This window comes from Dermacentor albipictus, chromosome 1, assembly GCF_038994185.2.
Source record: "Dermacentor albipictus isolate Rhodes 1998 colony chromosome 1, USDA_Dalb.pri_finalv2, whole genome shotgun sequence".
In the NCBI taxonomy this organism is placed as follows: domain Eukaryota; kingdom Metazoa; phylum Arthropoda; class Arachnida; order Ixodida; family Ixodidae; genus Dermacentor; species Dermacentor albipictus.
In genome coordinates, this window is record NC_091821.1 from 64,730,386 (window position 1) to 64,743,630 (window position 13,245).

The 13,245-nt window shown below is 43.3% G+C and overlaps 1 protein-coding gene across 3 annotated transcripts in view; it reads left to right on the forward strand.

Moving 5' to 3' along the window:
* The window catches only part of LOC135912488 (cytochrome P450 4c3-like), a 31,672-nt gene extending 20,767 nt beyond the window's left edge, over positions 1–10,905 (forward strand). For all 3 annotated transcript variants that reach the window (XM_065444931.2, XM_065444932.2, XM_065444933.1), the window contains exons 3-11: positions 1,885–1,970; positions 4,762–4,952; positions 5,027–5,096; positions 5,459–5,585; positions 5,697–5,891; positions 6,459–6,632; positions 7,019–7,085; positions 7,205–7,384; positions 9,276–10,905. In XM_065444931.2, coding sequence (XP_065301003.1) covers positions 1,885–1,970; positions 4,762–4,952; positions 5,027–5,096; positions 5,459–5,585; positions 5,697–5,891; positions 6,459–6,632; positions 7,019–7,085; positions 7,205–7,384; positions 9,276–9,439 — 1,254 coding nt within the window. In that variant the 3' untranslated portion in view covers positions 9,440–10,905. The remainder of the gene's footprint in view (positions 1–1,884; positions 1,971–4,761; positions 4,953–5,026; positions 5,097–5,458; positions 5,586–5,696; positions 5,892–6,458; positions 6,633–7,018; positions 7,086–7,204; positions 7,385–9,275) is intronic.
* Positions 10,906–13,245: the final 2,340 nt, after the last annotated feature.

A 13,245-nucleotide genomic window follows, 5' to 3' on the forward strand; every position in this document is an offset into this window, starting at 1 on the left:
CTTTAATGTGGTGTTTTACGGCAACAGATTGCAAAGTTACAAATCGCATACCGCAAAACGCGATATCCAGCAAGCAAGAATATTTAGGCTTAGCTCGTTGATGCCCATTAGGAAAGAGTTCAAGCTATTCCTTTTGTCCCACTGTATTTAGCTGCACATGACTAAAAGAAAAGAGACTATGTCCGAAAAAAAAAGAAAAAACTGCCGCACCGGCAGTTTATTGAGAAAGCGCTGAGTAAAAATATTTGCCAATTGTCGAGTAAGTTATGGGTGTCGCAAATTTTTTGAATTATCAAGTTATGGGTAAATCTTCACCATAAATTGTCTGTTTGAAGATTCTCGCCTATAAAACTGACAAGCCAGGCAAACTTTTTACTCATGGTTAGTCGTAAAATCAGTTTCATATCGCCGCACAGACCACGCACAAATAAGGGCACAAGAGTTGAAACATGCGAACGCGTGAATTAGAATTTTCGCGCACGTGAGACTCACGCATCTGTAATAGATTTGTGACAGATATGTGTGCAAAGTTATAACCGTTAAAGCGCAAGCACCAGTTGGTAGTATAATGATGGTCCAAATGATTTACCATGTATAACTGAATTACCGCTTATATCAGCTCCCTACTGTCGTGCGTAGTGTTAAGGGCGTTAAAGCAAAACCATTTTTATATTGATACTGCTGAAAATGCAACGGATGAATTCAGTGGCGCAAATTTTACCCTAATGCATCACTAGGAAGAATCGCAATCCGGTGTTGACGTTCAGACAGGTACAGCTAATCCGTACTGTCATGTTATTAACTGACCCATGAGTCCTGTTTAGTTCGTTTCATTTGTCTATGGTCGATGTGCCACTTCTTTCAAATTCTTACCCTCAAAAAAGTTTGCATCCTTTAGGGCTTATCTTGTCCCACAGCAAAGACCGTCATCTACCTTGCTTGCGTTTACTTTCTAGAAAACTCCGCGCTTGCTAACTTCCTTTCGAGCATGCTATGTCACGCCGATAACGCGGAGTGATAACGCAAGATAGATGACGATTATTGCTATGGGACAAGATAAGCCCCAAAGGGTGCAAACCTTTTAATAGTGTAGTTCTTGGCTCGATCAGCGAATACGATAGTCGTTTATATTGACAATTGCAAACCTCGTTTTATTCACCTTAATTTTGATTTTCTTTATATTATTCTTGTAATAATAATGTGAAGGAAGGAACGATTTATGCGTATTCACTAAATGAATACTCGTAAGTGCAGTTTGAAGCCGGGACAAGAGAAGGCACCTACACTCGGGACAAGCGCTTGTCCCGTGTGTCGATGTCTTCTCTTGTCCCGTCTTGAAACTGTGCTTACTAGTATTCATTTATTAGCATGCACCAACTAGCCCAGCAACGAAGTTTGCGGATCTCTTTTTACGTCAGCGTGATCATTGTGAAGAGTGTTGATAGAAATTATTATCAGAAAACTTATTTTGACTAGTCATTCTGAATCTGGTGTTATTTAGACCATGTCCCCAATTTTAGACGCTTCGTTATAATAGAGTATTAGGACGACAACAAGAAGCCGTAGATTTTGAAGCGCATTCTGGCATGGCTGCCAAGTGGCGAATCGCCACTGCAATATTGCTCTTTCTTTTCTTTTTGTGGCTGTGTGACCTTGGCTTTTCGTGTTATCTTTATGGTGAATGCAAGTGAAGGGAGTCGTCCGGCTATTAGCATTACATCAAGGCAAGGTCTGAGTGACGTCATTGCCTATGCAGCGATTAGAGCGAGAGAAGTATCGCGTTCTGTGTGTACTGCGCACGCGCTATTTGCAGCTTAATTTAGCAATCGGGGAGCGTCGTTGTCCATTACCTGATATTTATTCTGCTATGTCTTCATTTTTCAGACAGTGCTCAATGGTCAAAGCACAATCGAAAAGTCTGTTGATTACGAAGTCCTGCATTCCTGGCTAGGCACTGGTCTTCTAACAAGGTGAACTGACGCCCACGCTGCACATTGCGCTTAAGCTCTGCTTCGTTCAAGCGTCAGGACTCAGTCACATTGAGCCAAATTGCCGTATATATTATGTTTAGATCTACATATGCTAAGCTTCGAGCACATGTAGCTTTAAATATATAAAGCGAATTTGCTTTGCTGTTTCCTCATGAAGACGTGATGTTTTTTTTTCGTGCTTCCATAACGGAGGAGATGGGTGTTGCTCCAAGCAGCCGCGGCATTTTGGCGTACTGCGGCTGGCCGGGTGAGACGTCGTGGGCTCGATTGACGGAAGTAGCGATTGCATTTTGATCAACGCCGAATGCTAATAAGCAGCAGACTGAGTCAATGCCTGCACTAAGGAACTCCACTGCAATGCTTACCTTCACATGATCTTTATAGCAACGCCAGTCATAGAACCGAACGAATGCTTGCGTCATGAGTGCTCAGTGGTGGTTTCCACTTGAATGGCACTACGCACTGCTCGGTGACATGGCGAGATGTGTATAGTTCTCCGCCAAAGCGGACACATGGGGACAGCTCCTTCAGATGTACACCGCGACAACGGAACGTGCAGGGGGGACTGTTACGGCTGCGGTATTGTTTGTTTTCTGTTATGATTATTTCTTGCGGGGTCTTCAGTTTGAAAGGAATTATGCGATGTGTGTACGCTTCAGGTATGCGGGAGCTTGTAGGCGAGCATCGATCCAATGCGCACAGTGCGGTGTCGTTAACTTAGAAAGCCATGTCATTCGCTAAAGCTTCTCTCTCTCCGCTCGATGGCGTAGCACACTTGTTTATTTTACATAACGTATGGGGCATAATTACAATCACTACAGTGATTTCGTGTTTTGTGATGCTGCCTTAAATGTGACTTGTTAAACGAGTTTGTGATCAAGGAAATTAAAGTGCAGCACGATTCTCGCGCTGTTCTTTTTTTGTTGTTGTTGTTGCGGGCAACGCAAAGTGGTGTTGAAATACCACTGCCATGCCTTTCTTGTTTGGGAACAACCTAATGAGAAGTGAGAAGCGAAGAACGCGTATTAGCAATGCTTAGGTAAATTTGGAGGTATAAAATTGTTTCGCGTAGATTATGCAATTTTGAGAAGCTTCCAATTTCGTCTATTGTACGCCTGTCTTAATCTTGAACAGAAACAGCGCAAAAGAACAGAACGCAAGAAAGGATAGACATCGCCGTCGTCTGTCCTTTTCTTACGTCGTGCTTTTTAAATTTTTTTGTGCTGTTTCTGCTCAAGTCATGAAAAAACCAGCCATAATGCGTACTCTTCTGCATTCTTTCCTCGCTGCCTGGCAGGCCCGCGGTCATGGGCAGAAGGATGACTGGGCGGAAATGCCAGGGTGCGCTATTAATTGATTAATCTACCTTTTTGTGGTTTGAAGGTATAATGCAAATAAATAATGCCATTAATTATTTCCATGTTACCTTTGATGTGACGCAATAAAAGCATTTTCCTTTAGCGTAGTAAGGCTATGCGCAAATTTTTCTCTTTCCAAATGGGAAAAGACGACGAGGAGGAGTGTTATTTTTTATATGTTGTGTTTTCAGGTGCTGTCTTTAATGTGAATCGTAAAAGCAATTTTGTACGCTTGAATATTAAACCTGTAATGAAAATTCTTTTCACCGCAAAAGCACTGCTAAAGTGTAGTAGTTGTAGAACACCCATTTCAGTGACGTGGGCTTCTTAGTTCGATGTTGGTTCACATGTTTTTCATTATATTCATTTCTCTGGGCTTCCACAGTGATGTTCCAAGCAGTCGTAATGTTACAGTGATATCCAAACAGCGTTGACAGAGAGCTATATATAAGGAAGACACGGACGTTAACTACTCAAGAGTCCGTAACAGAGCGCAGTAAATGGATGTGTAGCTAACTTTGGGCACAGCATAAAGAACTGCCCTAAATTAACCCGGAGACCCATTCTGCGTCGGCCCTCATACCCTCGATGTCTCTTTCAGACGGTCAATCTCATGACTCAGTCATACCTGTAGCTTCTAAGCGGCCTCCTAATTGCACGTACAGCTTTGTAATGTGATAACGAGAAGTAGGTTGCGACGCACCCGCGAAGGGGAAGCGTGGAGCGGAGTCAGGAAAATCTAGACGAGCCTTCTTTCAGTTCGCTTAAACAGCCAGTGAGAGTGAGCAGATTTTTCGGAAGCAATTATTTCAGGTAAGCTGGAATTCTTCCGTGTACCGCTGCTTCCTGTAGCAGTGTTGTTATTGTAATATAAGTTGGTCAATAAAGAACGGGGTATAATTAGAATAGAACACACATTTATCTGCCGGAAGGGATCATTCGATGGAGATTACGTAATGATCTATACTTATGAACGTATGATGGGTAATGTAAGTGATCTGTTTATACCAAGATGCCACATTAAGGCGCGTCCACCGAGCTGACGGAAAAAAAAATGTGTCATTCAGGGTTCTTATCTTACTTTTCTGGAACCTGACCGTGTTCCTTGTAAGGCAGGAAGTCTTTCTTATTTAAATATACATCTATTTATAGAAACAATGATACTTGACGGATGACCGAAAACGAAACCTTTGCTCTATTAGCATCACGCAAAATATGCCTAAGCGTGAAGCACAAAACAAGCTCAACCGCTAAAGACTTCACTACCGTTAACATTTTATTTCTAAACAAGAGTTATACTACTTATAAAAGTTCCTACGAGAGAGCTTTTTTTTTTAATTGGGACTAATGCGTGTTCGATGCACAATAGCCAAGGCTTCATTAGCGTAAACATACTTTTTTTTGTCTCTCAGCGCTGGTACAAAATGGAAGACGAGGAGACGCTTGTTGACACCCTCGTTTCACTTCCGCATTCTCGAATCATTCGTTCAGCCAATGAACGCACGTGCTCGAAATACTGTGGAGAAGCTGCGACAGCGCTGCGGAGAACCCTGGATCAACATTGTGCCACTGGTGGCTGAATGTACACTGAACATCCTGTTGGGTACGTGCGTCGTGTTTGTTCACAGGTTCAATAGCCGGGCCAATACTGTCGTTCAACTTTTTATCAATATTCAGAGACCATCATGGGGGTGATTCCTGAAGAAAACGAGAAGTTCTGTCATTCTTACGTTCAAGCAGTTCATTAGTAAGTATACGAACATTATTAATGCTCTTCAACCGTAATGGCGGCGAGATACTCGAACCTTACGCTAATAGGAAAGCATCGTGGAATCTAATTTTTCTGATGGTATAACACACCAATAAAAATGAAAACCGGTGAACACATAAGGGATCATTCTATGGAGATTACGTAATGATCTATACTTATGAACGTATGATGGGTAATGTAAGTGATCTGTTTATACCAAGATGCCACATTAAGGCGCGTCCACCGAGCTGACGGAAAAAAAAAGTGTCATTCAGGGTTCTTATCTTACTTTTCTGGAACCTGACCGTGTGCCTGTAAACGTTGTGTTGCTGTAAATGTCTTCCTTTTCACTTCTACAGTTTGTCCAGTCAGATTACTTTTCGGGTGCAGTCACCGTGGTTACTCGTAGATGCCATTTATTTCCGAACTTCCTACGGAAAAGTCTACCAGAAAAACACAGAAATAGTTCACAACTTCACAGGAAGGGTAAGAAACGCAATTTATATGCCATGGCAGCAAACGCTATTAGTTATTCCTCGTGTCAAACACCCATAAGTCTTTAGATTTGGTACTTCATTGCTCTTGTACTTATTTCAGGTTATCAGAGAACGCCGAAAAGAGCTCATGAAACATTTCGATGAAAACAATGTGGTGAAAGAGGAGGACGAAGGGGTCTACAATAGAAAGCGACTGCACACGTTCTTAGATATTCTTCTGCGCTACAGTATTGAAAACGACGGCTCAATCAGCGACGATGATATCAGAGAAGAAGTGGACACGTTCATGTTTGAGGTAACTACTACTTCTAGGTGCAAAAAGTGGCAGGAACGCAAGTGATTAGGCACTGAGTAATATTCAGGAAAGCTGTGTGTTATAACATTGGGCTAGTTGCAATGGATACATACTTGAAAAGGACGACGGAAACACAGGATAACGCTCTACGGGAGGAGCAAGGACAAGTTCATAACCGAAAGCGCTCTCTGTCTGTTAGACTACGTTTCTGGCACAGAAATTTCGTGTTTTTACTAGGGCGACTTGTAGTAGCTAGAGATGCGCAGTCTAATTCATGCTAACCTTGAGAGAGAGAATAAGCCAACATTGTGGATAATATTTGCTCCGTAGTTAAAGTTACGTTTTCGGAATAAAAAAACAACGCACATATTTTTAACAGTCTGCGTGTAATGCTTGTACTAAAATGAAGCTCTGTAAATTTCTTGCTGTTATCCATTTTTACGTTGCAGATAATTCTTCCAGCAAGCGATAGTAATAGTTGTAAAAACACCTCTTTGCGGAAATTTCTTTGAGCCCGAATAATATCCAACCATCTCAAGTTGCTTTTTTTTTCTGTACCGTTTCAAGGGTCACGATACAACGGCTGTGGCAATATGCTGGTCACTGTATATGATTGGACTGCATCAAGACCACCAGAGGAATATGCACAAGGAACTGGACTCTGTTTTGGGCAACGACACCGAAAAAGACGTCACCACTGAGCACATGAAGGAGCTCAAGTATTTAGAGTGCGTTATAAAGGTCTGAAAAGTAACTTTGTTCTCAGATATCAGCAAACGTTGTCACCAATCAGTGACAGAATAATTATGCGAAACGTTATCGCTATCGAAAAAAGGCATCGATAGCGTCGGCGCTACTTTCCTGCATTTTCATGCTATTGCTGACATACTGCGTTAGAGCTTTCTCTCCAATGTTATACTTCAGTAGTCGTACTTGTTCTGGGGGGGGGGGGGGGGGGGGGGAGCGGGCGGTGTATAATGCACTGGATATGCGAATCTATCTGAAGATTTGAGAACTTTTGCGAGGGGTCTGGAGTTAGTCATTCTTCGCTGTGCCAGTGTGCACGCGTACTTTACTGTTAACAAATGTAATGATGAGAGCAGTTTTACAATCTTATTTTCTTTTAGGAATGTCAGCGACTATTCCCATCGGTACCAATTATTGGCCGTGAAAGCGTGGAAGACTTCAAGCTAGGTAACGACCTTAAAGGCTAACTTCAAATAGGGAATGAGGCTACGGGTAGCTTCCACCTTAAGGGAAGAATAAGCATGCACTTTGTTGTCATCTCACAACTTGTGTGCCTTCTGTTTCAGGAGACCACATAATTCCGAAAGGCACAACGATCGATGTTTTTATTTACGCGCTTCATCGAGATCCAGAAGTTTTCCCCGACCCAGAGAGGTTTGACCCCAGTCGCTTCCTGCCGGAGAATATCAGCAACCGTCATTCACACGCTTTCATCCCGTTCTCGGCTGGCTCAAGAAACTGCATCGGTAATTGCGGTTCGATCACGAAAAAATTTTTCTTGCAGTATCGGTCCACTGAACTTCTTGAATTTAACAAGAAATGCTCAAAAAGAAAGATTGAAAACCCAGCTTGTAGCAACTGGCGGTGCTCCTAAGAGAGAGCGAGAGAGAGAGAGAAAGGTCATGGAAATACAGGGTGGTTAACCGGCTGATATGTCTGGTTGGCTACCATGCACCAGAGAAGGGGAAAGGGAGGCAGTAGATAAGAGAAAATGAAAAGAAAGCTAGCTGCAAAGCTTCAATTAGAAGCATATGCGAGGACATATGGCTTACTTGAACAGTTTAACTGAAAGAAGAAGAAAAAAGCTCGACACGCAGTTTGATCAGATCCTGTAGTGTCCTCTAGTAGAATATGGCAAGTAGAGTAGACATCTGAGTGTCATGATATGAGCAGACACGTTTTGTAAGGGTTTACATGCACTAGCATTCCTTGCGTTCGTTCACTCGTTATGTGGTCATGTGTCGGTGGCCTGTAGGGATAGCGAATACGTTTATGTATCTTCGAGATCCAGAATGAGTACTTTTGCCGATCAAAATGCACCTTATATACTCCTCATACATGGTGCCATAGCTTTGGTGACATGACGTTAATTTGCACCATTTTCACCAGTCTATCAATCCTGCTTAGAATATAACGACGTATAGTCTTAAGTATTGGTTTTACATGAATGATCACTGCTTATGCCTCTTCTAGAAAATAAATTTGCAGAGCAGAGAACTTCGCTGTCCACCTGAGAATCATCGGTCAAGTGAAGGAAGTTTTCTCATAGTGAACCACTTAAAGAATGCAACCCGTTCAAGAAGACTAGTGCGAGAAGAAATGCAAGGTGTTATGCATGGGCACCACGCCAGTCACTTGAGTGTCTCCAATAATAGCACACGGCTCGAATGAGTGACATAAATCACCTTGCCTATCCGCCAGGCAGCCTGCGAGATACCACAATCGCATCGCTATGTCGAACGGCGTGTTGCGGCGGCTCGTTTGTGTTATTACGCTTGTGTCGTGTTTAGCAGGAACCAAAATCAAGCTAGGCACACGTGAAAGCAAACCACCGCTCATTTTTCTCGCCTCAATGTTGGGGGCTTAATTATACACGTAGCCGGCCTATTATAACCATAGGTATATATATTTTTTTAATGTAAGCTTTCGTTTCCCTAAACCATGATGTGAATATGAGGAGCGCCTGTAGTGGGATACTCCGGATCAACTTTGATAACGGGGCCTTTTATTGTCACCCGATACGCGGTACACGAGCGTTCGTGCTTTCCACCCCATCGGAATGCGGCCGCCGCAGCTCAGCAGTGCTCAGTAGCGCAACGCCATTGCCACTTAGCTACTTTGGTGGGTACGCCTTATATGCATTTTGCGAATACGCGGTATACCAATGTTGTAATTTTCAAAACAATTGACACGTTTCTGTCGCTTGTTTTACATACGGTTACTGCTTCTCCCCCTTGCTTAACAATTGTTCCAGCTTTAATGAAAGCGCGTGCTCAGGATTGTTTACAAATCCTGGCCATATTTACACATTTAGAAAATGTTGCAATCCTGTGCGATCACTCTATGCAGAAAGTATTCACCGTTTTTCGCTTAGCTTCTCTTCACAGAGTACTAGCCTAAGTAATTTTCTGGCAAGCACAAAAGAGAGAAAAAAGGTAAATTTGGAAAAAATTGGAAGAAAAAAGAAAAAATTTGGAAGCAACAGAGATATTAAGGTCGTAAAGGTTAGGGAAAAATCTGAATATTGTTAAGGCTATGTTTGTTTATACGACTACCTCAACCGCTAGAGGTAGTTCATCAAGGCGTTCAGATGGCATGCCCAAGGCTTAAAAGACACTTTTCTGCCTTCAAATGCAGGTCAACGGTTCGCAGCAATGGAGCTGAAGATTATTCTCGCCACCATCCTATGGAACTTCAACGTGGTGGCATTGGATCACCGTGACAAGTTACTGCTTTCCAGTGACCTCGTGTTGAGAGCAGCTGGTGGAATCAGGCTCTCTTTTACGCCAAGGTCTTTTTGATGATTCCGAAATTTGCCTCTTGTCAGCATGTCCCCGAATTTGTCCAACGCGTCCCCATTGCTGGCGCTTGCCAATGCAGAATTGTAGATATGTAAATCGTTTTGAATAATTTTGTATGTGAATCCCTTGATGGGCATGACAGACTAACTATGCCAATACAGCCATACAAGAGAGCATGATTTCCAAAAGTGACAAATAATATTAACTCATTAGGCGTTATGCTTTGTTAGCATACAGAGAAGGTAATCATGTCAATTTCAACCATTGTATTTCGCAGAACATTAGCTCAGAAGGTACTCCAGCTTTTAAAATTCTAGTTTTCTTTCTGGTTAAAGTAAAACTGAACGCAAGTTCTCAAATAGGCGCAGATCATAAAATACTGCTAGGTAAATGCACGTGTAAGGCAAGTTCCAGAAACTTCATTTATTAAAGAACGTTGCCTTTTCAATCATTTAACTGTTGCGGTCATTTATTTCGACAGTCCGTAATTTCTTATTAACGTTCATGTTGGGTGAAATCGTGTCGCGAAGCATTTCAATTAAATATTAGTGCGTAGCGCCGAGCGTAGGTCAAGACGAAGTCCGCGTAGCGTCATGTAGATTTCTGCTGTTGTTGAAATGTGGTTCCCAACACGGCGCTGAACATGATACGTTCTTTCGTTTAAAAGTTCTGTGTGCTTTGGAGATACCTGAGGCGGCATTTCATGGACAGCTTTTATGTCGTGATTTAATGATTTATTACGCCGAACACAGATGAGCTCACTGGCATTGTTTTGAGAGTCAGCGGCGTTCTATATAAGCCAGTTGACTGTGTCATACTCCGTTAGACAGCACGGAAGGGCGTGAATTCCAGCAGAGTAAGCTAAGAACGCTTGGCTTTAAGATGCACCGCAAAACACTGGTTCACATTATATCATTAGCTAATGGGTGGCTTGGATGCATAACTCCCCTCTGGATAGGCAGTTGTGCATTGAAGAGTGCCGAGTTAATGGATGTGGCATGAGTATACGAGTACAGTTTGACAACCACAACCACTAACACCACCAAGGGCAGAAAGGACAAGTCACGGTGAAGGCCGGTCGACGCTGCGGAGCCCAGGAAGGATGCAATGTTGCAGCTGATCCCTCTCAGCGCAGCCTAGCTACCCACAGTGGAAAGGACCCCGCGTGATGTGAGATGCATGCACGCCTGGAGCGGCGAAGAATTCGCCTGGAATTTCAGTGGCTATTAATGCCAACTTCCGACGTTCCTGCTATGTTATCGAAATGAGCGAACGCTCGCGCGTTTGTGTGTGTGCGTTTGCAATTCTGCACATCGTCATTAGCACCACAACCAACAATTACCTGATTCATTACAAGTCTAATCCCCGGAGAAGAATTGGTTGTTATTCGTGGCTTATATAACCCTGTATATAGATTACATGCATTAAATATATATCCAAAGTGAGTTGCAAGTTTTTTCTCTTGACGTAAGCTTCCTTGATGCTATGTACCGCTCACGCTGCAGGTCTGGGAAACGCCCTAACGCTCAGTGTACTGCGCATGCTTTGCTTCTCCCTCTGGAAGCTGTACCACAACATGACTGCTGATAAACAATGCTAACACCGAATATTAAAGGCAGGCAAAGGAAGAAAGACTACTTGCAGCTCACTAAACACTCGTATACGACCTAGGCAATATATCAGGGAGCGTTGCGATGTCACCACACGCTCGAACGAACGATTTCGACGACGCGCGATAGCAACTGGAGTGCCTGTGGCAGTCTGATAAGCGCGGAAATGACGCCTTCCTGGTAACGGGATATATTTCGAGACTCGCGTAGCTCGCGATCATGCCGAGTGCGAACCGGCGTGAACAGGAACTTTCTGATAGCGCTGCGAAGGCCCACTATTCGCCACGAGATTGAACTACAGGTGGCAGCACAGTCACCGCGTTAGTGCAGATAGGCGGTCGGTGGCTCGCATTGAATTGTAACACGGCGGCGTACCACTGTGAACGATTTGCCTCGATTTCTTGGTAATGGAACGCGTTGCCTTATATCGCTTATATCGATATAATCTTATGTCGCCTTCAATTCACGCACCTTTTGCTCAGAATGCGCAGAAGGTTTCTATTTACTCGAAACAAACGCAAACTGTTCATTCAATGGCGGACTGGCACTCAACCACATAGTTTCTGTTTCGGTACATTCTAGGGGCTTTTTGTATATATTTAGCTTGCGTTCCGCCTGGTTTGTTAATATTGTTGCGCAAGTTAACACCTCATTCCTTGCAAATCTAGCACCGGTTTAATAAAGTTTCTATTTCTGCACAACGAAGGTAAAGTAGCAAGTTAGCGGACACTCTGCAATACCAATTGTACGCATACGCCTCAGCTTCTTTTCTTTTTTCGGTGCGAAATGTAAATAATAATTAAGTAAGCCAGGGCACTGTGAGTCACAGCGCGTTAAGATGATCATCAAGTTGCTTCAGACACGATTGTTTTTATCATCCTTGCATGGTTACGAGCACGATAGCGATACGTCAAAGTTTTAAACATTTGATTAGCGAAAATCATTAGGTTCTTTTATTGCAGTTAATAGTGCCCACTATCTCGCGCGTGAAGCCAACATCGCCGCAATGCAGAGCGCAATGACATTGTAATAGCGGCTTTCCAACTCGGTGTTATGACGTCCTGTGGTTAGAGACTGCAGTTTCACACGTGATCCTCATATAATAGCCTATTCTGGCTTCCATTTTGTTGATACGTTTTCTCAATCAGTAAAATTCGTAAGTCTGTGGCGAGCGGAGGGTGTGAGCAATCACATATCTCGCGCTCGTCATGCGCAGTCACTGATTATACTACAGCACAAAGACTACAGAGCAAGGCTAAATGCTTTTGTACACAGTAAAAAAAAACAAAAAAAACTATAGCGTTTACGAATGTGCTAGAACCGAGGAAGAAACGGTCTTTAAATATATTCACGCCGTACACGCACGTTTAAAAACGGAGCACCTGCAGACGACACACGGTGAAGTCCGCGCTTTCCGTGGTTCAGCCAGTGCCCGCGAGGCGGCGACTCTGCTCGATCTCGCGGTTAATAGTTGTTACCGCGTGGCTAGATGATTATGATTATAATGATGATGTAATGATAATTTTCTGTTTTTAAACGGAGGTGAGTAAAGCTTACGTCTTAGTAATGATAAATGAGATCAAAACGAAAATGAATGTTAACAAAGTGGGGGAAATGGGGCGAGTCACAATGAGGGTGTTTACGTCTACAAGACGCAAGCGGGTCGAGTCTGCTTGTCAGCCTGGAATCGGCCTGTCGAGTTCATGTAAACACCATCTGGTCGCGTTGAGCGAGCATCGAGTCGCGCCGAGTCTCATGGTGTAGGTTGACCCAGCCCGACCTATTTTGAGCGCGCATGTAAGCGACAAAGAGGCGGATCTGGCAGCGCTGAGACTTGCGCGAGACCACTGATTAACAATTTATTTAAAGGGACACTAAAGTGAAAAATGATTTCGTCTGCATCAGTAAATTACGGTTCTACAACACCAAAATCACCACTCTTACAACGATAAGACGTTTGGTAAGACAGAAAAAGCGCAAGAACGAAATACGGGTGGCGACGCCTACTTAAGCTCCTGCACCTGGGGGCTGTGACGTCTTTGATTTTGATGGCATCTTCTAGGGCCTACTAATCATATATAGCGGTACAGGTTGACTACATTGTGTTCTAAAGAAACCAAATATTAAACGTTGCAAGTTTCGGGAACCTTTATTGAGCCAACGCGACCCAAATGCGAAAACATACTTTGGTATCCC